The sequence below is a fragment of the Narcine bancroftii genome, chromosome 7 (genome assembly GCF_036971445.1).
Source record: "Narcine bancroftii isolate sNarBan1 chromosome 7, sNarBan1.hap1, whole genome shotgun sequence".
Lineage (NCBI taxonomy): Eukaryota > Metazoa > Chordata > Chondrichthyes > Torpediniformes > Narcinidae > Narcine > Narcine bancroftii.
Window position 1 is genome coordinate 15,605,501 of NC_091475.1, and position 27,494 is coordinate 15,632,994.

The 27,494-nt window shown below is 45.1% G+C and overlaps 1 protein-coding gene across 4 annotated transcripts in view; it reads right to left on the reverse strand.

Annotated features, from left to right (window-relative positions):
• dop1b (DOP1 leucine zipper like protein B) overlaps positions 1-27,494 on the reverse strand; it is a 99,498-nt gene that overhangs the window by 46,633 nt on the left and 25,371 nt on the right. For all 4 annotated transcript variants that reach the window (XR_011341590.1, XM_069888967.1, XM_069888966.1 and 1 more), the window contains exons 9-18: positions 26,224-26,338; positions 21,830-21,944; positions 21,605-21,724; positions 18,432-18,540; positions 13,041-13,262; positions 9,740-10,364; positions 8,239-8,510; positions 6,148-6,300; positions 5,162-5,262; positions 2,637-2,827 (exon numbers count right to left, since the gene is read on the reverse strand). Coding sequence is in view for 3 of the 4 variants with exons in the window: in XM_069888967.1 (XP_069745068.1) it covers positions 2,637-2,827; positions 5,162-5,262; positions 6,148-6,300; positions 8,239-8,510; positions 9,740-10,364; positions 13,041-13,262; positions 18,432-18,540; positions 21,605-21,724; positions 21,830-21,944; positions 26,224-26,338 (2,023 nt within the window). In the remaining variant the exon portion in view is untranslated. The remainder of the gene's footprint in view (positions 1-2,636; positions 2,828-5,161; positions 5,263-6,147; positions 6,301-8,238; positions 8,511-9,739; positions 10,365-13,040; positions 13,263-18,431; positions 18,541-21,604; positions 21,725-21,829; positions 21,945-26,223; positions 26,339-27,494) is intronic.

A 27,494-nucleotide genomic window follows, 5' to 3' on the forward strand; every position in this document is an offset into this window, starting at 1 on the left:
GAAACACAATGGCAATAAAATAAATTGGGCTAGGATTTGTGAAAATGGGCATTTGATGATTTGCACAGACTAAAGGCCTATGCTGTATCTTTTGATTCCGTTTGGAATGATGGAAGAGATAGCCCGTGAGTAAGGCAAAAGAGTTCCCCCGGAATCCAGACACCAGTAAGAATTGGACTTCCTGAAAGAAAAAGGGTAAATTTCTGCCATATTTCCAGTGGTTGCCATGATTGGTTAAATTCATCCTTGGCCTGGAATCCCACAATGACTCATCCATTCATCCACCTCCTGCCTGTAGGGCTGTGCTCTTGCCCCTGTCCCTCCCGCCTCGTCCCCCACCATTTTGTTCAGACTTCTGCCTCGCTTATGATTATAGCTGCTGTGCAATACCGATAGAAATGAGAATGGTTCTGTGGCTGTGGAAGCTACAGCACACTAAAGGTTAAATAAATCTAAAGCAACCCTATGAGAGACATGTCCAAGGAGAGATCTAGGTTAAACTGGCTGCAATTAAACTTGCTTATGAAATAAGACAGGCGTGAACAAGGCCTTGAGAGGGTGCTGCCCACAGTAACGGATGTTTGTAGCTCAATCAAGATGTTCAGTGAACATAACATAGGGTGGAAAAGAAACATTGCACAAACTTGCCATGAACACTGTGGTAACAAGACCGACCAATTAGTGTGCCACACAAAACCAAGGTGTGATTGGCCACCTTGATCAGACGGCATGCAAATAAAGCATTAATTCGCTTGCAATTATTATTGGTATTTATGCCTCACCTTATGGCAAATTTCTATGCAAGAGGAATTTGATGAAGTTTGTACGGGAGCAAAGTTTGAATAAAAATAACTATCCATGTGTAATTCTTTAGAGCAGTTCGGCTCTGCTGCTCTCCTTGTGCACCAGTGAAATAAAGTGTGATTGGGAAATGGGTGTAATTGCCAGAGTCTTGTTGTTCTCTGACCACATGGTCACCACGAGCATAATTTCAGGTAGAGTTTTTTTTTTAAATTCCATTGCTATTGCTAAAATCCTATTCCTAAAAGTCAGATCTAAACCTGACTATCCGTTTCAGGAGGGCCTGTGTTATTTCTGATTGGCAATAGGAAGGGGCTTCAAAGCAGTATCTCGGAAAGAGAAACAAAGTTAGCATTTCAGGAAGGCCTCCTTCAAGCCTTTGACTGTGAACAATAATAATGCTTTCTTGATCCACTGTTGGTACCCAGAAAGCTGAGTGTTTCCGGCATTTTCTATTTTTATCTCAGGTTTCCAGAATTGGTGCAGCACAGTTGGCGTGGCAGTAAGTGCAACGGCATTACAGCGCCAGTGATCGGGACCGGACACGGGTTCAAATCCCGCGCTGTCAGTAAGGACATTCTCCCTGTGTCTGTGTGGATTTTCTCTGGGGGCTCCAGTTCCCTCCCACCCTTCAAAATACCTACCGAGGTGTACATTAATTGGGTGCAATAGGCCGCCATGGACTCATGGGCCTAATAGGCCTGTTATTGCGCTGCATGTCTAATTTTTTTAAAATTTAAAAATTAGAAATTTTTTTAAAAAAAATTTAAATCTGCTTTTTTTTGTTTTCAAATTTTAAAATATGGTTTAAAATCATTTCAGTAATTCACAAATCGTGGTAAGCAGTTCATTAAAAAACCCACAGGAATAAACCTAAAGCTGTGTACATTACATGTGGCCAATTTAGCTCAAACCTTCCACAATCTTTATGCTCAACACCAGCCTCCTTCGACTCTTCATATTTCTCCCAAGGGCCTATTCTTGGCCCGCAGCCAAGCCTCGCAGTCAGAGGATTTGTGGTCTGCCTCACACTCACCAAGTCTGGAGCCTAAATTTAACTTGGACTGCCAAGAGTAGGGGTGGAAGCAAGACAGGACATACACAGTGAATGGCAGGGCCTTGGGGGGGTTGCTGTAGAACAGAGAAGCTTGGGGGCGAGTACAGGTACACAGTTCTCTGGAAGAGGCAACAGAAGGTGGTGCAGGAGGCGAATGGCATGCTTGCCTTCATAGGTGTGGGCACTAAGCCCAGGTGTTGGGTAACGTTATAACTGCAGAGCAGACTCAACAGGCCTACTTCTTGTGAAGATATTGGTGAGACCACAGGTGTAGCATCATATTAAACTAGAAAGGGTGTGGATTCATAAGGATGTTGCCAGGACTGAAGGCTCGAGTTATGAGGAGACATTAGGTAAGCTGGAGGTTTTCCCAGAGCAATGGATCCAGACCAATAGAGCCCATAGGTCCAAGGTGAGAGGGGAAAGATTTAAAGGGGTTTAGAGGAACAAGTTTTACATAGTGGGTGGTGTGTGTTTGGAACGAGGTGTCAGAAGAAAACAGTAGTGAAGAATTTAAAATTTAAAAGACAATTAGATAGGTATTGGGCAGGAAAGATTGAGAGGGAAATGGGCCAAACAGGCAGTAAGGACTAGCTTAGGTAGACATTTGGTCAGCATGGACGAACGAGGACAAAGCATAGTTTCCATGCTACACCACTGCTATTAACCCCTGATGGAGAAAAGCAATCTCATTAACTAGGCCCCTCTTTAAAGCCCAGTGATCGTGTAAAATGGAGACAAGGCAGCTTTCGACCATCCACCCAGTGGCTGCTATTACCTCCCATCACTTTCTTTTTCAGGCACTGAATGGCGTTGCGTTGAGTCTTTGGGTGGAGAAGCAGGAGGAAGACCGGCTCTAGGATTCGAGAGACATCATTCAAGCTCAGGGCACGGACGAGCCAACCCTGCGCAGCAGCTCCAATGGCTCCGTCCGAGCAATTAAGGCTGTCTAGCACCACAAACAGGCACCTGGGTGGGGAGAGTGAAACAGACAGCATTACACTCCAGTAACCACAGTTAGTGTGGCAAGCAATCAGGTCAGGTAGCACCAGTGGAAAGCAAAATAATCTTCTTCAGAATGGAGAGAGATGAATAAAGTAACTCGTCACAGACTGAACAAGGGGTGAATAGTATAAAAGGAACATTACTGATAGGACCTGGCCAGTAGGGAGGCCTGTTGATAGGTTAATAGGGCAGTTAGGGAGAGAGAGAGAGAAAGAGAACACAATCCTTAATTGTTTTTCATTATTGTTGTTTGTCACGAGTTCTTGAGTTAAGACTCACCCATTTTTATTTTATTTTTAATGGGCTGCCAAGAGTAGGGGTGGAAGCAAATGCAATAGCAGCATTGAAGCAGCTTCCGGCAGTGGTTCTCAACCTTTTTTCTGCTCATACTCCACTTTAAGTAATCCCTAACTAACCACAGAGTAGCTATGGAATCCTATCGTAGGCAGCACGGTTGGTGTAGCAGTTCGCGCAACACCTTTACAGTGCCAGCGAATGGGGTGGGCTGGAGTTTGAGTCCCATGCTGTCTGTAAGGAGTTTGTATTCTCCCTGTGTCTGCATGGGTTTTCACTGGGGTCTCCCACTTCCTCCCACCGTTCAAAACGTACCGGGGGCTGTAGGTAGGTAAATTGGGCGGCACGTCCAGATAAATAAATAAATGGATAGCAACTCCGCATTCGACAGAAAATGAACGTGAATGGAATGGCGCATCATTCAACAAGCAGAAGCAGAAGAGTTTGATAGGGACGTCATGTTCTGTGCAGACACTTGGGCTGAATGGCCTGTACTGCTCTACACAAGATCGTGACGTCCAGTCTTCAGGGAAGGTGGCTGATGAGACCATTGATTTTTGAGATTCTCTTTGCTTCCTCAAACAAACAAGCAGTTTCATTACAAATGCGGAGGATGGTATAACCAGGGAAATCACGAGCTCCGGTCCGGGGGGGAGGGGGGGCTTTTCCCAGTGAGGCCAGGCCTGGTGCTGAAGGATGATGCTCTTACCAGGGCTGTGGTCTTGATTTGCCCATTGTTGAAATGCCAGAAACTCAGTTTGAACCTGATCTCTTACCATGTGGCTTTCTGTGAAATTTTAAATTCAAAACCGCACTGGATAGGGGCGACTTTTTTTTGGATAACACACAAAGTTTTCATTGCATCTCTGTACATGTGACAACAAACTGAAATGAGGGCAAATAGTCAACAAAAAGAGAGGGATGTAAGCACTATAAAATACAGAGCTGTGAGAATGGGGAGTGAAAACTTGAGCCAATGTCATAACTTATAGCAATTTATTTTATGACCAAAGACACAGAAGCAGAAGTATTCAGCCAATCGAGTCTACCCTGCCATTCACTCATGAGCTGTTCCATTTTCCCCGACCTTCTCCCATAACCTCTGATGCCCTGGTTAATCAATAACCTATCAATCTCTACCTTAAATACTCCCAAATGACTTGGCCTCCACAACCACATGTTGAACAAATTCATAGACTCACTACCATCCAGCTAAAGAGATTTTTCTGCATCAGTATCCTAAGTGGATGCCCCTTAGTCCTGAAGTTGTGCCCTCTGGTCCTAGACTCTCCCACCATGGAAAATCTCTGTCCATGTCTTTCAACATTTAAAAAGTTTTAATGAGATCTCCCCACCACCCAAAATTCTAAATTCCAACGAGCTATCAAATGCTCCTTGTAAGAGAACCCTTTCATTCCCAGTAAAAATCCTTGCGAACTTCCTCTGAACCTTCTCAATCATCAACACATCCTTTCTAAAATGAAGAGCCCAAAACTGTTCCCGGTTCTGACAAAAGGTCATCAACCCGAAGCATTATTTCCCCGGATGCTTCCCGACTTGCTGAGCGCTTTCTGTTTTCTCCATTTTTATTTCAAATTTCACAACCCAAGTTGTTTAGGCTGCATTGTACCAAGGAGGACTGAGATGCACCTTCATGCACTTAACACAGACCAAACTACTGGCAGGGTTGAGCATTTCTCCCTCCTGTTACATCTTCTTGCCCTTTTTTTGAAGATGCCAGGAAATCCTCAGCAAGACTTCCAGCGTCACAGGACAGGCTCAGTCAGTGTGGATCTTATACACTTTCACATCACTCATGTCATAGGAGGGCATTTGACTCACTGAATCCACGGAAGTTTCCAATATCATTTTCCCAGCCCTTTCCCTATAAACTAATCTCCCTTAACATGTGAATCAACTCCCACAATGGGAGCAATTTAAAACCGGCTGCAGACAAGCCCAGAAGAACAAGGCAAGCTGGTTAACTTTCCTTTTAAGGTTTACCTGTCAAACGAACGGGTGCAAAAGGAGGTTCTGTTCTTTTGAATGTCCCGGGTAAAATGCCACAATACTGAAAATCTAAAGAGAGTTTCCAATCGGATTCCCTGCGAGAGAAGAAGTGGATAATCAGTAATGAGCATATTATCTTTGTTCAACAACAGGTTTTCCTGGGTTCAACAGCAACCTCAGAAATTATAAATTTGATTTGCTGTTCTACAGTAAAGTAATGATTAGAAGTAAGGGGAATAAAATATACATCTTGCAATCCAAAATGAAACCACCAGCATGCTAATTCCATCCTCTGAAGCAATTCTTTTCTTTTTAAGTAAAACCCGGTGGAATTTTGCCCTGCTCCAGATTGGAGCCGCAAAGGTGGGACAAGAGTTCTCAAAACAATGGAAAATAGAGAAAAGAATTGGGGGGGGGGGGGGGGGAAACATTTTTGGAATGGACGCTGTTGATTTGCAGGAAACGCAGCAAGCAATTGGCTGATGAGCTCAACATCCACTGACAATGACACAGCTTAACTCCATAAAATGGAGACATTAAAAACTTGCCGATGCTGAAATCTGGAATTAAAAAAAATCTGCTGGAGGAACTCAGCAGTTTGAACAACATCTGTTTAACCAAGTTGCTCCAACAAATTGTTTCTAGCCTAAAGTTTATTGTCCCTTCATCAGAAATTAAATGCAATCATACACTTCTTTCAAACCTCACTGTTCTAAGGCTATGACTCCTTTGGAAAGTTGAACAAGTCCTTGAATAACTAAATGAGGAAAAATGGTGGGCAAGAAGAAAGAAGAATGTGGCGTTCAGGTTTTTAAACAGGTATCTGTGACAATGAGATTTGTATAGAATCATAAAATTTATTGTAAATTTGCTTTTGTGTTTGAGCTAGACATTTTAGAAAGTGAAACTTACTTTATTCTTGTGAAGCAGGGCCTGGCAAACTTACTTTATTCTTGTGAAGCAGGGCCTGGCAAACTTACTTTATTCTTGTGAAGCAGGGCCTGGCAAATAATGTCCTCACAAAGGTTGGCAGATGGGGCAATGCAGTGTAGCTTGTAGAAGAGTTCAACGCAGATACTGTGGTGCTCTCTGCTCTCCTTATCCAACTGGTTCCACAACACATGTGCAGCACGCTGGTTTTTAAAACAAATTAGCAAAAGAGTAAATGGGAAATGTATCCATTGTCTCAAAGCGCAACTTAAAATAACCTGCAAGTACAAGGAGACACACAGGAGACACCGAGATGCTGGAACCTAAAGCTAAACACGAGCTCCTGGAGGAACTTAGGTTGAGCAGCATCAGTGGGGGAAAAAAAATGGTCAACGTTCCACCATCCACATGGATCAACTGGAGAAGTTGATGTTAATGCCGTCTGGTTAAAGGGCATCCAGGCAGAAGACGAGGTTCCTCCAATTTAAGGGTGGTCTCAGTCTAGCAGTGCAGGAGACGTGTCTGCAAGGGAATGGGATGGGGAATTGAAATGGCTGGCCTCTAGGAGATCCACACCATTGTAGGAAACAGAAAAGACGTGCTCAACTAAACGATCTCCCAGTTGCTCCGTTGCAGAGGAGTCCACAACGGGAGCATCAGATAAAGTAGACGGCCCCTGCAGATTCACAAGTTGCTTCACTTGGAAGGACTGTTTGGGGCCACGAATGGTGGTGAGGGAGGAGGTGTGGACGCAAGTGGAGAAGTCGAGCATCTCCTGCAGTCACAAGAGGATAGTTGGTGGGGAGGGAGGAGTGGACGAGAAAGACATGGAAAGAACTGTCCCTGCAGATGGTGGAGAGGGGAGGAGATGATAATACATGTCTGATGGTGGGATCACGTAGCAGATGGCGGAAATGGTGGAGGAGGATGCATTGAACATGGAGGCTGGTGGGGTGGTATGTGAGGAATTCTGTCTTTGTTGTGCATGGGGGAGAAAGGGGATAATGGAGGATATGCGGGTGAGAATGGAGTTGATGGTGGTCGAGGGAAAGCCATATTAATACTGGCAGGTGAGATTCAAACTAAGGGACATAGCCTCATCTATTAGGGGAAGTTGATTTAAGACAGAGGATCAGCTTCTCCCAGGGTGTAGAAAATCTGTGGAATTCCTATTGGAATTCCCTTGTTGAATGGAGGAACTCAGCAGTTTGAACAACATCTGTTTAACCAAGTTGCTCCAACAAAGACAGATGGATGTTTGAATAGGAGGGGAATTAAAGGTTATGGACTGCAAGCATGCAAGTGGAGCTGAGTCCAGGGCCAGATCAGCTATGAACACTAAAATGGTGAAGCAGGCTCAACAGGTCAGATGGCAGACTCCTGCTCCTTTATGTTGTCCAAAGTTAAGAAAATACACACCACCAAACTGAATGAAAATTATAAATCAAAACGTTCAAGGTGTACGTATATTGCCGCAACCTTGCCCAACTCGAACAAGTTTGCATTTTTTTTACAAAGCAGATGATATATTAAGCATGGTTTGGATTTTTAAATTTCAATTATTTGTTCAGTTTGGGGGCCATTGCACTCAATCTTACACAAAATGAGGAGGGCAAAAAATCTTGGGAAAATATATGATTAATTTATTATTACCATAAATAACACGAGAACATTCAAAATGGTCTCCTGTAGTTCTCTTGGTTTTGCATTCTGATCTTCGTCCACATACATATATATGCACATGTCAAAGACCCATTTGAAAACCTCAAGCAAAATGTATCATTGATATTTTAAAGCTTTTTTAATCTTTGTACATTACATTGGGGCAGCACAACTCTATTACAGCGCCAGCGATTGGGACCGGGATTCGAATCCCACGCTGTCTATAAAGAGTTTGTACATTCTCCCAGTGTCTGCAAGGGTTTTCTCCAGGTTCTCCGGTTTCATCCCACTGTTCAAAACAAACAGGGGATGTAGGTCAATTGGGTGTAATTATAGGGGCATGAGCTCATTAGCCAAAATGGCCTGTGACCGTGCTGAATGTATCTCTATGTTTATCGACGCATTTCATATATTTACAGTCAAGGTTGAAAAATTCAATTTCTACATTCATTCTGAATAACTATTTCCAAGTAGCATACCTGATAAAAATTGGTGCTCTCAGCAATAACTTTCAGAGTGGCTTGTGCAATGGGTGGTGCAGTTATCAGCTGCAACTTCTCAACAAATGCTCTATATTCAGAACTTTTGTACCGCATGACTTTGTCTTCAATAACAAGTGCTAAGGAGTGAGAGTGGTTAATGATTTCCAACAAGCTTGATATTGCTACGTTCTGCACATGGCAATCGCTGATGCAGCAGGAGAGAGTCATGAGTAACTTCAGCCAGAGAGGAAGGCAAGCATCTCCATCTCCTGCAGGGAGTCAAAAACAAGCAGACATGCGGATCTCATTAATATCCAAGGACAAGAGATCACAAGCAGCGTCTCAGTGTTGGTATGCCAGTCACATTTACAGTTCCTTCTGTATAGCCGCGCAGAACACGTCCTTCTGCGAGTGTCCTGTCTGGCTGGCTACACCATTGTGTGGTAGGGCATTGGACTGGAAATCAATACAGAGGATCGTCAAAATGGCCAAGAAGATCATTGGGGGTCTTCATTTCCTAAGCTGCCCTATTACCATCAGGTGGTACAGGACTGTCAAAATTAGTTCTGCCAGGCTGGGCAATAGTTTCTTCCTGCAGGTTGTGAGATTGATGAATGGTATCCTAGTAACTGAGTCAATAGTCCCAAAATATTTCAATTTTAATTTTTTTAAATTTAGACATACAGCAAGGTAAAACTGCTCTTTCGGCCCAAGGGTCTATGCCGTATAATTTACACTCAATTAACCTACATTTTGAACGGCGGGAGGAAACTGGAGCCCCAGGGGAAAACCCACACAGACACAGGGAGAATGTACAATACAGCGTGGGATTCAAACCTTGGTCCCGATCACTGACGACGTAAAGGCGTTGCACTACCGCTATGGCAACCGTGCCGCCCTGTATATTTAGTTTAAATTATATTTTTATATACATTTGTGATTATTATGTGTATTATTTGTGTGTGTGTGTGTGTGTGTGCACTGTGGTCTGGAGAAATACTGTTGTTTCATCTGATTGTATATGTACCAAGTGACCAGGTCTGTGCCAACCTTCAACCATCTGTCTAATCCCATTTTCTTCTTCCCACTCTCCTACCAACTCCCTTCACATTCTCCCACAATGGCCCATTCACCCACTAATCTGCACTACTTCAGGATGTGGGAGGAAACTCGAGCACCCGAAGTGCACAGGTAACTGAGAGCATGTACCAATATCACACAGCACGGCAGCAGACGTCAGGATCGAACCCAGGCCACTGGAGCCGTGAAGCTGTTGGACCATGCCATCACCCAACTTTTCTTCCCCAACACTTGGTCAAAGATCAACTGGCCTGTAGCGCATTTGATATGCAAGGTGCAACAGCTTGCAATTCCTAAGACTCGGGACACCCCGTGTATTGTTCCTCGGCCCTACTGCATGGACAATCTGAATTAAAAGAACTGATAAAGGGCAAAGGGGGAACTGGTGCCCAATGAAGTTGCACAGATGCCATCTTACCAGCACTATGGGATGCAGACGAATGCAAAGCCTTGATCTCTCTGAAAGACATGTAGATGGGGAAGGTGCTATAATCCAACAGCAACTGGCAAATGGCAGTAAAAGCCAGCCTGCACTCCTGTGTCACCTCCTCCACCTCCTGTAGCATGTGATCTGTATCCCAGTCCTCGTCCCCCTTGCAGCTCTGTGCGGAGAAACCTCGCTGCCGCTTCTTCTGCTTCAGTGGCGGCCCTCGGATGGAGAAGAAGTCTGATAGCATCTGTTTAAACTGTGGCAAGGTGATCTGCTTCTTCGCCCTTGCCTTCTTTCCCAACTGGCCGGCCACTTTCTCATCCTCCCCCTGGGCCTGAGACCCAGCCCTGAAGATGTACTTCAAGGCGAAATGCGCAAGGAGCCGCTGCACGTCTCGCAGGGCCATCTGGATGCTCCCGCCGCTCCTCCACACATTGGCATTTTGGGAAGACACCTTGGGTCGACCTTTGTCTCGGGGCTCCTCCATCGGCACGACGCTCAGCCCGATCCCACTGTCCTCAGAACGCAGCAGAGGGAAAACTGCGTCCATGCCTTCTTCTGGACTGCGGTCCCCGTCAGACAGCAACTCGGTCACTTCTTCCCGCAGAGGACTCTGAAAGTGCACCAATAAGAGACATTGGTCAACAGCAATAGGTAAATCGTGCACCCATTTGAGTCAGCAGAATGTGGGCCTTGTAACTACAAGGGACTTCCAATGTACCCCAAGTTCAACTATGCAGAAGGTAGAGGGAATTTGAGTTGGGGGGTGGGGGGGGGGGGCAGAAAAGAACTGGATGTAGGGGAGGCTGTCAACAGTGAACAAATCCCAACAACAATCATCATCCAAAACCTCTTCTCCACTCCCACTTCATAGAAATAATCAGAAATGCAGGCCATTCAGCCCATAGTTTCCATATTGGTCCAAAATAGATTTCCAGATAACATTGCATCTCAGCTCCTGGCCCATCACCTGATAGGTTACAGCTCCCAAAAAGTCCCTTCTGCCACTAGATGCAAATTTAAATTTCCATCTCCCTACAATACCCCCGCAATTTTGTTAAACAAGAAAGTTTGCAGTTGCTGAGATTGAGTGCAATACACAAATGTGTGGGAGAAATGCACCCAAAGGAAGGAAAGAGTAACCAGCGTTTCAAGCCTGGGAGATTACCTGATATGTCTGTCCATGGCCTCATGCTCTGCCAAACTGAGGCTACCTGCAAATTGGAGGAACAACACCTAATAGTCTGGCAGTCTCCAATCAGACAACATTAACATCAACCTCTCCAGCTTCTGTAAACACCCCTCCCCCAAGTTTCTCTCCTTCCCTATCCCTCTGCACCCTTTCCTCCAGCTCCCCACTCCAGTCAGAGCGCTACCCACTTCCCCTATCATTTCTCAGCTTTATACTCTTCTACCCTCCCACCTGTATACGACCTGGTGCTTGTTGGCTTGTACTCCTCTCCCTGCCCCTTCCTCCCTACTCTTCTCTTTCCTCTCCCCCTTCCCCCCCCCAACATTTTTATTTAGGCGCTTACCTGCATTTTACTCATACTTTGACGATGGACTCAGGCCCAAAACATTGGTTACTTTTTACTTCCTATATATATGCTGCATGACCTGCTGAGTTTCTCCAGCATTTTTGTGTGTATTCCACTACAATCCCAGCATCTGCAGACTTTCCTGTTTAACCACAGACATAGGCAAGATTAAATGCTAAATTTGGTCATCCAATATCCCCCCCCCTCCCGCTCCGTAACAGAAGTTTCAGCCCCCCCATCTCTATCCTACCTGGACTAACCCGTTTCTTCGCTTGCTAAATTCTCAGAGACCTAAGATATTAGCCGTTGCTTTGCTTTCGACAGGTCCTGTCTGGCCTTCTGAATTTTCTCACTTTTTAAAAAATATATAATTTTCAACATCTGCAGTTTTCTGGAATTTCAAGGAGTTGGATGAGCTCTGTGAAGACGAGGAGATGGAAATCCTCAACCCTCAGCCACCTCGTCAAGTGGAAGCGTGTCGATGAGGAACTAGGGAACTAATTTCCTGGAAACTTTGACCAAGTAAAGGATTCCTCATAATATTGTTCAGGTAAAATGTGCATGCCAAATGAGAAGTTTTACAGAAGGCAATTGAAATGCGTGACATTTCCCCATTCCATGTTTGGTTGAGAAGAGCGAGCTCACCTTTAAAAACAACAACGGTATTTAAGGCAGAATGCAAACTCCAGGTAGGGAGCACAGTGATGGAAGACATTCTGGATCACTTCAGCAAACACCTGATGCAGGAACCCAGCTGAAGGCCTTTGCTCTGTTTAACCATCTTTTATCCTCTACATGCCTGCCCACACCTCATCTAAATGGTCACTGGTTAAACAAGTGGTGGAACAAAAAGAAAAAAGCCACCGCCCCACCGTTCCAGCAATTCAAGTTCAATCCTGACATCTGGTGCAGTCTGAGTGGAGTTTGGACATTCTCACTGTGACCAAGAGTGTTTCCCCTGGATGCTTCACCTCCCTCTCACTCGCCAAAGGTGTGCAAGCAGATAGGTTCATTAGTCGCTGTGAAATGGCTCCTAGAGTGTCGGCGACTGATACAATTTGGGCGGACTCAATGAGAATGTGGGTCAACGAAGTCACAGGAAACAGCAGCGAAGGGGGGAGCTGCACAGAAATGGTAGAAAGATGTATTAAAATTAGAAGGATATTTAAACAAGCAGCACAGTAACAGGCCCTTCCGGCCCATGCCGCCTAGATACACCAATTAATCCACAAACCCTGTATATTTTTTTGAAGGGTGGCAGGTAACCAGAGCACCTGGAGGAAACCCACAAGGATACAGGGAGAACATACAGACTCCTTACAGACCACAAGCTACATCTAATCAAAATGGGATGAGTAGAGTTAAATAGAAATGATGACATGGACAAGGTGGGCCAAAGGGCCTGTTTCTGTGTTATACAGCTGCAAATCGCAGCCATGCATCTTGAGCAGAGGTTGTCTGATTCTGACAATCAACAGAAATAGATACGAGAGAAGCTCCCCCACCCACCCCCCCAAAGCTGGAATCCTGGAAAGACAAAGAATCCCTGCAGGCACTCAGACAGTCAGGCAGCATCTGAGGGTAGAAATAATCAGTCAACATTTCAGGTTTGAACCCTCTACCAAGATGAGCTTCCTTCCTGTCTGTAATGCAATGGTGCGCAAGGTTAGAAATTTCCTCAATGCTCACTCTTCCATTGGACCGCAACACCTGGAGCTTGGCCCCCAACCCAACAAATGCCCCAATCTCACCTCAGATGGTCTTCCATTATCCACCTCAATTTCCTGTGTACTTCCTGCTTCCGTGTCCATTAAAGCTGCAGGCAGCTGAATTTTGGAGATGGTCGCACAGCACATCTTCAGGCTCTTTGTCAACTCTTGCAGACTTAGTCTTTCTATGTGTTCCATCAAACATCGGACAATATGACAGAGCATTTGAGGGAGATACTGAGTCTGAATCTCAGTGTACAGCTCCTGAACACAATGGTGAACAAATGCATTACAAACTACTCAAATAATAATGAAAATATCTTAGTCACAAATTATTCTCCCCATCGATGAAACAGAGTATATTCCTTTGTCTCCAAAACATTAGGCTAAATTACAACATTTTCAACTTAGCTATGTGAGGTTTGGGGATGTTTACAGGAGTTTCATTGATTTTTACACAGAGTGGTAAATGCCTGAAACAGGCTGCCAGGGGTAGTGACGGAAGGGGATAGGAACTTAATATTTAAGAAGCTTCTTGATAAAAAAACAATATGTAGATAACATGAAGGCTGGAGGTGTAGAAGGTGGCCATAGGAAAGAGTGGGTTGCAAATATGGGCAGAGTTGACAAATGGAATTCAACCCACATATGTTTGAAGTAATGCACTTTGGAAGGTCAAACTTGAGGCTGTGTACATGGTTAATGGCAGGATTCTTACCAGTGCAAAGGAACCTTGAGATTTAGTCCACAGATCCTTCAAGGTGGCTGCGCAAGTTGATAGGGTCAGCTAAAAAGGGCTGATGGTGTGCTGGCCTTCATTAGTTGGAGATTGGTTCAGGAGATGTGAGGTAACATTGCAGTTCTATAAAACTCTGGATACACCACACATGGAAATGTTGGATTCAGTTCTGGTCACCTCATAACAGAAAGGATGTGGATGTTTTCCAAAGGGTGCAGAGGACATTTACCAGGATGCTGTCAGGAGTGGAGAACATGTCAAGGATGATAGAGCTTGGGATTTGCTCTTTGGAGTGATGAAAAGAGGCATCTTAACAGAGATTGAGAGGCATAGACAGGGTGGGCAGCCAGTACTCCAGGGTGATAACACAAGTACCAGAGGACATCAGTTTAAAGTGAGTGGAGGAAAGTTTAGGGGAGATGTCGGGGATGTTTGTTTTTTATTACTCAGAGCGGTTGGTCTAGAATGCACTGCCGGGTTAGCAGTGGAGGCTGGCACATTTTGAAATGTAAAAGAATGGCACATGGATGTAAGAAAAACAGTGTATGTGGTAGGGAAGGGTTAGATTGTCGAGAAGGAGCTTTATATAACTGGCACAACATTGTGGGCCGAAGGGCCTGTTCTATACAGGGAATGGACGAAATGGATCACATGAAGGCAGCAGAGTTTTGGTTTAGCTGTGCATCATGTTTAGAAAGTTCTATTTTTAAATTTTAATTATTTAAAAAAATTTAGGCATACAGCACGGTAACAGTCCATTTTGGCCCACGAGTTCATGCTGCCCAATTTACACCCGGTATGTTTTGAAAAGTGGGGAAACCCATGAAGACAGTCACGGGGAGAAAGTCATTTGGACATATAGATAGAAGAGAAGGGCTTATGGTCCAAATGAGGGCAAATTTGACAAGCCCAGAATGTCAAATTGGACAGCACAGACAAGTTGGGCTGAAGGGCTTATTCCATGGTGTATGACTATTCCCATGTCTCAACAACTCTGCTCCTCCACCCAACAGGTGGCTTGTAAAAAAAAAAGAACATCACATTGGGCAAATACTGACAAATGAAACACAAGTTGGCATTATTTTTAATCTTTTGAATTCTTCTCATTTTCACATTCAACGAATGTCAACAGACACGGTGGAAGTTCACAGACAGATCATACCTTCTGAAGTCAGGTCCGTGAGGCACATCAGCGTAAGCAAACAGAAAGACAACATCACAAGCTGTCATCTTACTGGCCCCATCTTTCCGAACATTGTAACAACCAAATGCAACCCCGAAAACTTATTTCACAGAGTTCATAATTAAAAACCAAACTCTCAAAAACAAAAAAAACTTAAGAAGGGTTTTATTGCTTGAAAGATGGAGGTTGCACAAGGATACCAACTCTTTGGTGAGGCTATGCACATAGCACAGGGGCTGAAGGGTATATACGCATATACCACAAGGCTGGTGATCAGCTGCACTCAGTGAGAGTCAGTGAGACATCAATCCCAGGCTTACTTGCCATCAAAGGTGACAGAGACCAAGGCTAATCATTCTTTGAAATGTCACCCAATAGCACTAGGTACTTAACAATTTTAAAAAAAGCTAATTTCTAAAACATAAGCAAAAGATTCACTCACACACAGAAACAATGCTGTATGCTGGAAACCACAAATAAATCGTGCCTCAACTTCTGTTTATCCCAGCAGCTGATGTCACCTGCTCAAGTGAGGACACTTGTTCAGCTGAAGACCAAGCGGGCTTCCAAGTGGAAGCTTGTGATGGACAACTGAAGGAATCAAACAGAGTAGCACAAGACAGTAGGCAGGACAGGCAACGTCACCACCAGCACTGGACCGTGCCTTTGGTCATTTCTAAGGGACACTCGGGTACCCTGCATTTACACTGACACACAGATCTGGCAGAGACAGACTTTGAGCAAGAGGCTCTTCCAACCTGTGGGTACAAAGTGCTGAGTTACAGGGAAATAACAGTTGGTACAGAGTAAAGACAACATCATTTTAGTGTTCAAGAGCTTGATAATTGCGGGAAAGATAATTGTGGAACACGATCTCATACTCATGAATCTTCTTCCTGACAGGTGGGGGGGGGGGGGCGGGGTCAATGAAGTGTGGCAAGGCTAGGATGAGTCTTTTAATATGTTGCCTGCCTTTCCAAGGCTGTGGAAGGTAAAGGTAGAGTCAGTAGAAGGAAAGGGAGTGTAATGGACTGAACCACGCTCAGCCCTCTGCAGTTTCTTGCGGAACTGTTTCTGTTCCCCACAGTGATTCACCCTGACCATGGCTCACCTGTAGTTTTTAAAAATTTTTAAATTTAGATATACAGCCCACGAGTCCATTCTGCTCAAATACCCCAATTAGCCTACAAACCCTATATGTTTTGAACGGTGGGAAGAAACTGAAGCACCTGGAGGAAACCCACCAGATACGGGGAGAATGTACAAACTCCTTACAGACAACCCAGGATTCAAAACTTGGCCCCGATCGCTGACGCTGTAACAGCGTGCCGCCCCTTCTTAGTTCACTGCACTGAAGGGTTCGTGCATGATGCTTTAAAAGCCTACTTTGCCAATTCCAAAATTCACAGCTTTGATCGCTTGGTATTTCAGCTTGCAATGTTATTCTCTGGTCCCCAGGAGAATTTAAACAAAAAAAAACTTACTGGTGCCACCCAGTGTTTGCAAAGAGCATTACATTACAATTAACAATCTGGTGACAGCCCCACATCAGAATGTCACCAAACAGCCAATGAATGGTATGGTACACCTGCTCTCGGCGACGGTTGTATCATCTTTGACCTGGAGTCCAGAAAAGAGCATTTCATACAGTGAACACATGGATCAACAGCTGCCAACATCCATCTCCGTTTGCTAGATTGGTGGTCCAAGTCACTGTCGAGGCAGAACAAGCTGGAAAAACTCAGCAAACGAGGACCGATAATTAGTACAGGAGGGTTAGGGTACAGGAGCCCTCATCAGAACTAGGAAAGAAGCCCATCTAGGTAGCAAAGAGGAGGAAGGGTGATGGTGCATCAAAGGGAATTTCTCAGATATAGTGAAATAAATGTCGCAGTTAAAAATCAGATTAAGCTTCTTTGTCTGTGTCGTGCAGATGCAGTGGTTCTCAACTATTTTCTTTCCACTCACATCTCTCCTGTGCCATAGATGCCCTGTGGTTAGTAAGGGATTACTTAAACTGGTATGTGAGTAGAAAAAAAAGTTTGAGAATCACCGGTGTAACATCTTAGAACCATAGAACATTACAGCACAGCAACAGGCCTTTTGGCCCATCTAGTCTGTGCTGAATTATTTTTCGGCCTCATCCCATTGACCTCCACCCAGACCCATTGTCATCCATACCACTCCCATCCATGTAGCGATTTAAATTCTCAGCAAATCAGGCAGCATCCATGGATAGAAAAAGCCAGTCAACATTGTGGATCAGGACCCTTTAACCTATAAAGCGTCGCCACCAGAAACATTGACTGATCATTTCATTCCATGAAAGCAGCCTGACCCCTCGAATCCCTCCAGCTTCTCATTGTCTACATTAGGAGAAGAACCCAAAAAATATACATGATAGAACCCCCAAAATATACCTGGAAAAATTGATTTCAAATTTTAAAAAAACCATGCTGGGAAAAAACGTCTCTGGTACAGGTTTTACATTTCCTTGCATTTTGCGATCAGAAGACACATGTGACCACCAACACAGAACACTGCAGCACAGGAACAGGCCTTTCACCCATCTAGTCTGTGCTGAACTACTGGCCGGCCTCGTCCCAATGATGTGCACCTGATCCATAGCCCTCCATACCCCACCCATCCATCTATGTGTCCTAGCCTCTCTTAAATGTTGAAATCAAACACGCATCCACACATTTTCTGGCAGCTCAGTCCATAATCTCACCACCCTCTGAGTGAAGAAGTTCCCCCCCTTACATTCTCTATAAATATTTCTCTTTTCACTCTTAACCCAAGTCTTCTAGTTCTTGTCTCATCCAACCTTGATGGAAAAAGCCTGCTTGCATTTACTCTATCTAACCCCCTCATAATTTTGCATGCCTCCCCTCATTCTCTGATGCTTCTGGGAATAAAGTCCAAACCTATTCACCCTATAACTCAGCTCTTCAAGTCCTGGTGACATCCATGTAAATTTTCTCTGGGCCCTTTAAATCTTACTGCTATCTTTCCTGCAATTAGGTGACCAAAACTGCACACAATACACCAAATTTGGCTTCAAAGTATTGTACAACTTCAAATTAACATCCCAATTCCTGAACTTTGATTGATGAAGTTCCAATGTGAATCGGCAACATACAGAGAGCATGAAATAGGTACAATGGACAGTACGTTGGGTCAAAGTGCCCATCATGACTCTACAAGAAAGATAATTATGCCGATTCCTTCTGCCCTGCACAATATTACTTGATTGGGTTATTAATGGTGTTATATTTCTGGGACCCTACATTCAAACTGCTGCATTGCAATATTTCAATTTAGTTATTTTAGAACATTCTGGAATGCAGGATAACACAAATGCATTTCTGTCTCATCATCAAAATAAGAAACTCAAAGCAACCCAAACAGCATTAAATATTATAAGTAACAAATAACAAAGGAATGACATTTAAATTGTCTGTGAAGAGGAAACTGTCCAACTCTTTTCTACAAAATAGTACCAACATACCAATGGAATGACTTCCAACAGGAACACCAACAAAGTACAGAGTTCTTCAATGGTGGGAGGGGGGCTTGGATCTTCCTCTACCATTGGGCTCATTGCTTGAGAGCTGTTCCTGCAAGCCAAAGTATCTGTTCTCAATTCCTCATGCAATTTCAACAGCACCACACTGAATTGAGGCTTCAAGAACATTGCTCATGACAATTGCTTCATGATCACCTCAGTTAAGGGGATGTTATAAAAGCACAAATTAAAATCATTCCCAGAAGTTCAGAAAATACAAGATGCTGAGAGCTTAAAGGATGGATTTAATCTTGCTGAATGAAAGACGTAAGTCTACAGACACTGAGATCATAATAAAAACACACTGAAATGGTGGTTGTGCAGCATCCACAGAAGACAAAGATATATTGCCAACGTTTCAGGCTGAGGCCTTCTTCAAGGAATAAGCAAAAAATAAACAGGAAATCTGTGAGACAATGCTGGCTGGGGACGAGTCCAGACCAACAAAAAGGTGCTCATTGGATATGATGAGGATTGTCTGTGTGAAAGGAGATAAAAGGAAAAAGGGAGAGAGACAGAGTTGGGGTAGGTGTCGGTGGTTGGGAGGGGAGGGGGGCGGTGGGGATTTAAATGAAAGCCAGCAAAGTTGATATTGTTTGGAGGGCACCCAGTCGGAAGATAAGGTGTTGTTTCTCCAATCTGCGGGTGGTCTCAGTCTGGCAGAGCATGAGACCGTAGCCAGACATGTGACCAAGGAAATGAGATGGGGTATTGAAATGGGTGAATCCACGCTATTATGGCAGACAGAGCCGAGCTGCATCTAGCTGTCTGCTCCATAGCCCAAGTTGACCAGATTTATTTTTCACACAAGTGAAATCAGAAAATAAACAAAGTGAAAGGCCTTGCAAACAAAAGCATGGACAGTTGGAATCCAATTTGTTCACTAGTCCATTGTGGAGACAATCCACTGCACTGCAATATCCAAACACATTCACTCAACACCTGTCCTATCATTTCCTTCCCCACTATCCAGGGACCCAAACACTTCCAAGATCAGTAGTTCTCAACCTCCCCCCCCCACCACTCACATACCACCTAGAGTAATCCCTTGGTAACCACAGAGCACTGATGACAAAAGTGCTCTGTGGTTACCAAGGGATTACTTAAGATGGTATGTGAGTGGACAATAAAAACCTTGAGAACCTCTGATCGAAGTGAAGCACTTAGCTCATTTCCACTTCTTGGCAGGCTTAGACAGCTTTCATGTTTCAGCTTGGGACCTTACAAATTGAGACTAAACTGGAAAGAAGAAACAGCAAGGGGTGCGGGAGGACAGAGCTGGGAAGCGCCCAAGAGATTACAGGATGCTGGATAAATGATGGTAGGAGAGGTGGAAACAGATCAGGGAGGGGGCGACTGGGGAGTGAAAGTAGGTAAAGGGCAGTTTTTGTTGCATGCAGGTCGTGTCACTGGGGTTTGGTAGAGGGACGGGCTCCTGCTTTAGGCTGGAGGCGGGAAAGCTTACAGTCCTTAGCACGAGCAAGGAAAACATTGACCGAAGGAGTGGAAGATGAAATAGAATTCGGGTCTGCAGCAGGGGTTGGGGAGCGGGGGCCAGAGCTCCAGAGGAAGGGCTTGAAGAAAACCATGGGGTGTGCGGAGTGTGAGGTTGGGGGGAGGGATGAACACTGGACAGCAGGGCACAAGAATGGGGATGGGGCGGGGGGAGCGGGGAAGAACTGTGGAGCACAGGGCCTGGGATCGGGGAGGGAACTGTGGAGCACAGGGCCCAGGGATGTGGTTAGGGGATTGGGGGGAGGGGGTGGTGGGGGAAGAGAACTATGGAGCACAGGGCCTGGGATCGGGGAGGGAACTGTGGAGCTCAGGGCCCAGGGATGGGGTTAGGGGATTGGGGGGAGGGGGTGGTGGGGGAAGAGAACTATGGAGCACAGGGCCTGGGAGTGGGGAGGGAACTGTGGAGTGCAGGGCCCAGGGATGGGATTAGGGGATTGGGGGGAGGGGGGTGGTGGGGGAAGAGAACTATGGAGCACAGGGCCTGGGATCGGGGAGGGAACTGTGGAGCTCAGGGCCCAGGGATGGAGTTAGGGGATTGGGGGGAGGGGGTGGTGGGGGAAGAGAACTATGGAGCACAGGGCCTGGGAGTGGGGAGGGAACTGTGGAGTGCAGGGCCCAGGGATGGGATTAGGGGATTGGGGGGAGGGGGTGAAGAGAACTATGGAGCACAGGGCCTGGGAGTAGGGAGGGAACTGTGGAGTGCAGGGCACAGGGATGGGATTAGGGGATTGGGAGGAGGGGGTGGTGGGGGAAGAGAACTATGGAGCACAGGGCCTGGGAGTGGGGAGGGAACTGTGGAGTGCAGGGCCCAGGGATGGGATTAGGGGGATTGGGGGGAGGGGGTGGTGGGGGAAGAGAACTATGGAGCACAGGGCCTGGGATCGGGGAGGGAACTGTGGAGCTCAGGGCCCAGGGATGGGGTTAGGGGATTGAGGGGAGGGGGTGGTGGGGGAAGAGAACTATGGAGCACAGGGCCTGGGAGTGGGGAGGGAACTGTGGAGTGCAGGGCCCAGGGATGGGATTAGGGGGATTGGGGGGAGGGGGTGGTGGGGGAAGGGAACTATGGAGCACAGGGCCTGGGATCGGGGAGGGAACTGTGGAGCTCAGGGCCCAGGGATGGGGTTAGGGGATTGAGGGGAGGGGGTGGTGGGGGAAGAGAACTATGAAGCACAGGGCCTGGGAGTGGGGAGGGAACTGTGGAGTGCAGGGCCCAGGGATGGGATTAGGGGATTGGGGGGAGGGGGTGGTGAGGGAAGAGAACTATGGAGCACAGGGCCTGGGAGTGGGGAAGGAACTGTGGAGTGCAGGGCACAGGGACAGGGATTGGGGCAGGGGGAGGAAACCTGAAGCACAGGGCAAGGGTAGTAAGGGAAAAACAGTGTAGTGCAGGGCTCGGGGGTGGGGAAGAGAACTGGGAAGTGCAAAGTCCAGGGAAGGGGGAGGTGGGAAGAAAAAAATGGAGGGCAGGGCCCAGGGTGGGGCTCAGTGGAGCTTAAACGCCAGGGGTAGAATTTCAGGGGCAGGAATGGATCAACTGTGCACTTTGAAAGGCCTGGCTGGCTGCGAATCGGGAGGCCTGGAAGTGAGGCCGAAAATCTTACCTGACGCTGTCCACAAAAAGTCCCGTGACATAATCCCACAGGTAGTCAGTGCTCAGTGAGTTAATCAGAACATTCACTGTCTTGATAACTTCTGATGTATTCTTGTTTTCTTTCATTTTGCTGGAGAGAGAAGGTAAAGATTTTCATTCTGGCGTGCGTGACGCCAGGAACTGGCACAACTGAACCCGTTCAATTCTACAATGATTCAACCAAATGATCATGCACCTTAACATCTGACTTTCATTCTGGCTTGATTGGATGTCCAAATCCAGCAACTGCCTGCAGATGGAGTAAAAAGCTCTGATGACTTCTAGCAGCAAGTCTCCGATCACCTGTGGACCTGACAGAGAGACCAGCAATTAACCCAGAGGGCAAAGATCTGTTCTGGTAGCTCAGCAGGTTAAAGAGCTGCAGACCCAAATGATGACCCCCATTGCCCCACCATTGCTGCACTCCCCATCCACCAGGAAGTCAACCAACATCATCAATTCTTTCCTTGCCCCCACCATTCCTCCAGTATAACAATTTGTGTTTGCTCCACTGCAGCCCAATTTCCAGGCAGGCTATTACCAATGAATTCTTGTCAAGAACTTCCCATTAATCACTTTAGGGCCCTTGGTTTACTTAAGAGTGTATGTTGCCATACATTTTTAGATGATTTTTTCAAACGACACCCATTCACATTAAATATTATTGATTTCTTCGTTCACTATCAGCTGGGCATTTCTGTGTTCCTAGCCTCCCCTATTTCCTGCTTGGATTACACTATTTGGCTGTTGTGGTCATGAAAGCTGACCCACAAACATGAGCCCAGGGCTTTCCACCATCAAGAACATCTATAGGGAACACTGCTGTCAGAGAGCATCAGCAGCTCTCATCAAGGACCCACACCACCCAGCACACGCTCTGTTCTCGCTGCTACCATCAGGAAAGAGGTAGAGGTGCCGCAAGACTCACTCCACCAGGTTCAGGAACAGCTGCTACCCCTCAACAGCAAACACAATCAAGGACTCATTTAGGGACTCTTACTTTTGCATCTCATTGATTTTTTTTTTCCTCCTCCCCTCTCTATATTGCAGTTTGCCTACATTTCTTTATTTATTTACATGTATATGTCAAGTACAGTTTTTTTTGCCTGGCCCACAGAAAAAAGAATCTCAAGGTTGTATGTGCTCATACTGACAATAAATCAGAAATCTGAATTACTGAGCAATTCCCTCTGCCCGAGAAGTAGTGCTTGTAACAGAGGTGCAACAACCTTTTTGACATCACATCTTCAGGAATTCTTTGTCTGTTCTGCTCTGGTTACAGCCCTGATCCAGCAGTGAAAAGCAAATCCTACTGGTGCCATTATTTATTCCCTCTAAACCTTGCAAAGGGTTGCCAGATTTGGCTCCTTTGGTGCCAAAACGAAAAAGTGTGGCGCTTTCTTGAATCGGTTCACGGTAAAAAGCGTCAATTGGAGGTCTTAGAAGATTTTTCGGCTGTTTGGCCTTTTTACAACTTTAAATTTTTTTAAAATCTGGTAACCCTGCCTTAGCAGTCATTGGAAAAACCCCTGGATTTATAAGAACACGTGGCACCTTTAACCACTGCAGTGCTTCTGTCGAAGGTACCCCCTGCTGAGGAGGGAGTTCCGGGGATTTGGACCTAGTCACCATGAAGGACTTGGCTACGTATTTCCAAGTTCAAATGTTGTGGGACTTGGACTGAACCTGCAGGAGGTGGCCTTTCCATGCTCTTTCCCTTCCTTGTGGTAAAGGTCAGAGATTGGAAAGGTGCTGTTGGAGGAGCTTCAGCAACTGACAGATACATAGCCAGTATCTTCTGTAGCTGTGGACACAGCGATGCTTAATGAGCTGTATCAGGAGTCGATCTGTGTCACTTTGTCCCACACGATGCCAAACGAAAAGCATCATACTGAAATTTCCTTCCATCAGGCCTGCACCTAATATACATGTAGGTTTCTTAAGAAACAACAGGAGTAGAGCATTTGGCCCATCAAGTCTTCTCAATATTTAACAAAATCCTAAATCTACTCCCCCAACTATTGAGGCTATGTCCCTGTAATGGAGGAGTAAAACCATGTACCCAGATGCTTTTTGCTTATGTGGAACTGACGACACTGGGTCCACACGCAGGTCACCTTACTTTCAGAACTAGCAGATGTAATTAAACTCAGCCATGGGGACTTATCTGAAGATACACTTTGAAATGGAATTCCACTGTGAGGCCCAGGGAAAGCAGTTGTCAAATGCAACACTCTGAAATTGACGAATTGGTCACAACCTGTCTTGCTCGAGAAGTTTTAATAAGTCTTTGTATCTACAAGATAAACCAGGAAATCATAACATCCTGGTTCCATAATAATTAATCTTCTAAATTGTAGAATGTAATGTTCAGTTTTGATTTTGACTGACAAATATTAGAAGGAGTAGGCGCATGATTAATTGTTTTTGGGGTATATAAGCCTGTGGTCCTGCTGCTGAAGTTTAGACTCTCCGAGGGGTGGGAACACCCCTTGTCAAGAAGGAAGAACAGCCAGAGTCCAAGCAACGTCCCAGTCAGGGGAGGTGGAGAAGCTGCTACCAGCGCCCTGACAACCTACTACAAGTGTGCAGTCGTTGCCTCGCTTCGGCAGTTGGGACCAGTCCAAGCGTTGATAAGTATAGTTGGGAAGGGCTTGCATATTGTAGTGTGAAATCAGCTTTTGTCTCATCTACTAGTGGAAACAACTTTCTAGCCTTGATCTTATCAATTCCTTTCAAAATTTTACGTTTCTATAAAGATCCTCTCTTATTCGTCTGAATTCAAGCAAGTAGAGTCCCCAAGAGAACAGATGGGCAAATTCCCTGAATCTGCCACCCATGAGGCAAGAAAACATCTGCAATCATCTGCCCAGAACTGCAATGGATCAGATCTTCCTTTCCAACAGCAGAACCCCTCCATTGCGCCTGCATTTAGGTGGTGTTGCTAACCTCCCTCCCATCTTGTTCATTGGTGCTGCCAATTGTGCCTGGGGAACAGATCTGGTGGCATGGCCCAGAGGCCTTCATTGTCTATAGAAATGGAAGCAATCCCATTCAACAGGACTGATCCATCTCAGTGCACTCCTAGGATCGTGTGACACCTTCCACCTTTCCCGCTGACAGTTGCCCATCTTTTACTCACTGCTTTCCCAAACCATGTTAATATGACCACCTTGCAAGGTTTCATTTCAATAATTACCAGCCCTCCTTGCTGGTCAAACTCTTGCCACTTCCAACTCATTGATGGAGATTGATGGACAGAGTGTTCCTTTCTCTCACCTACTTTCCTGGAAGCAACTGTACAGGCAGTTGTACTAAACATTGTCCAGGTTACACTTTGAAGTATTGTGTGCAGAGCTGGTCACCACGCCACAGGATGTGGTAGCGTTAGGAAAGGTGCAGAGGAGATTCCACAGCACATTGACTGGAATGGAGGGCATTACCTCCAAGGAGAAATTGGTCATGCTATGTTCATTCTCATTGAAACACAAGAGGCTGAGGGGGTAACCTTACGGCAGTTTATAAAATCATAAAGGACATGAATAATCAGAAACTCCCCTATCCCCCCAATGAACAGGCTCCCAGAGGGTTGTAAACTTGGTCATCCCCATCATGCGCATTAGTCCTCCCTCCATTAAGGGCATCGTTAAGAAGCAGGACCTCAAAAAAGCAGCTTCTATCATCAAGGACCCTCACCACCCAGCCCATGCCCTTTTCTCACTGATACCATCAGGAAGGAGGTGAGCCTGAAGACACACAATGCTACAAAAACAGCTTCTTCCCCTCTACCATGAGATTTCTGAATGGACAATGAACCACAGACACCGCCTCACTTTTCTCCTTTTTACACAAATTATTTATTTTCTTTTAACTCTTGTATTTACGGAATTGTAATTTATAGCTATTTTGCACCTTGTAAAGAACAATACCGCTGCCGCAAAACAACAAATTTCATGACATGTTCGTGACAATAAACCCGAATCTGATTTTGAAGTTTAAGTTGAGAGGCAAAAAAATGTCAAGATTTGTAGGGATACGTTTTTCCATACAGAAGGTTGGAGGGAACGCGCTACTGGAGTGGTAGTGGAAGCAGATATAATGTTTAATAGGCATTTGGATAGGTACTTGAATGGGGAAGAGTAGAGGATGATAGGCCTAATGTGGGCAAATGGGATTGGCGTAGATAGGCATCACTCTGGCCATGAATGAGTTGGGCCACAAGGCCCATTTTTTCTGCTGCACAACTCTCACTCCAAGTCATTCAATTTCCCCTTCCAGGGAAGAGTCTCATTATGAGGAGAAGTCTGAGTCTGAATACATCTTCTCTCGTCCAATATCACTGAACTACTCTGTTGTCGAGAGATCAATCAACTCAGCTCCAGACCAGGGATCAGCAATATGGCTTTTTACATACGTAATTTACTAAAGGTTATGCACTTTTGATTATTATACATTTTGACATCGCTTTTATGAGTGAAAAAAAAAATGGGAACGAAATAAGTCAGGAAAGAAAATTGGGTTTGTTTCAATTCCAGGAACCAAATTTGTATGCCAAACACCTAACGGGATAAAGAAAACATTCTGACTCACCCAAGTCAGGTTTATCAAGCAGACTTGTTAGAATCCGAAATGGTTTCAGATGTGCTTGAGGTCCATGATCCTGGTCAAGATCAGGGTTCACCTGTTGCAAAGATTTTATCATTGCCTGCAAATAAAAGCAAATTGGTTGCAAAAAGCAATTAATTAATGGTCAAGTCTATTTTATGGATCAACTATTACGACTGGATTTTAATTCCACAGCTTGAAAGAAGAAAACAATTCTCTACTTTCTTGCCAATGACCCATCTACTTCTCGCACTAAATTATTTTCCTTGCTTCATTTCATGCTGTAGAAGAATTAATGCTTTGCCTTTCATCAGTTAACAGCAAAATAACTAGATACGGTATATATCGGTGTATAATCCGACTGGATAAGGTGAATCCCCCCAGAATTTCCACCTAAAATGTACGTTTTGAGCTATACTCCCTGTATATTACAGCGCTGACCAGTGGAGAGATGTTGCTAGACACATTTAATATACTAATTCACAATATTTTAAAAACAAATTACCCAGTAAAGATTTACATTTTAAAATACACCACCGCCGGCTCCTTTAACAGACTGTTTAAAGCCTGTACTGAACTGACAGCAGTTGAACTGAGTGGATGGGCCCCACGGGGGAGCGCTAAGATTCCGCTGTTCCAAATTGCAACGGTTTTATGGTGTAAGATATGTTAAACAGATTTATAGTTTATTTCTATTCTTTTGATATAAGATTCTGATTTTACACTTGGCGTACAAGATGACCCTCGCTTTGGGGCGCCATTTTTAAGTTTCAATACCACCTTATACGCCGACATGTACAGAAGCTTATATACACTTCCCAAGGTGGTGGAGAAGGGCAAGGCCACCGGCCCCTTCTCGACATATTGCAGGAGCATCAATGAATGTCCTCTCTGGCTGCATCGTTGGGTGGTACGGTAGTTGCAAAGTATCTGGCCACAATTCGATAGAGGGGATAATTAAAAAGGCCAAACAGATCACTGGGGTTTCCCTTTCCTTTATTGACAATGTTTACCAAGAGAGTTGCACAGACAGGGTTCAAAGAATTACTGAGAACCCTTTCATCCAGCACATATTATATTTGACCCTCTAACATTTAGGAGGTACGGAAGCATCAAAATCAGGCTGCCAGGCTGGGAAATAGCATCTTCCCGTAGGCTGTGAGATTGAAGGTCATCCTACAACCTTTAAAATAATATGGATAAAGTATTCAAAGATATTTGCTTTATATTATTCATATGTGATTATTACATGTGTT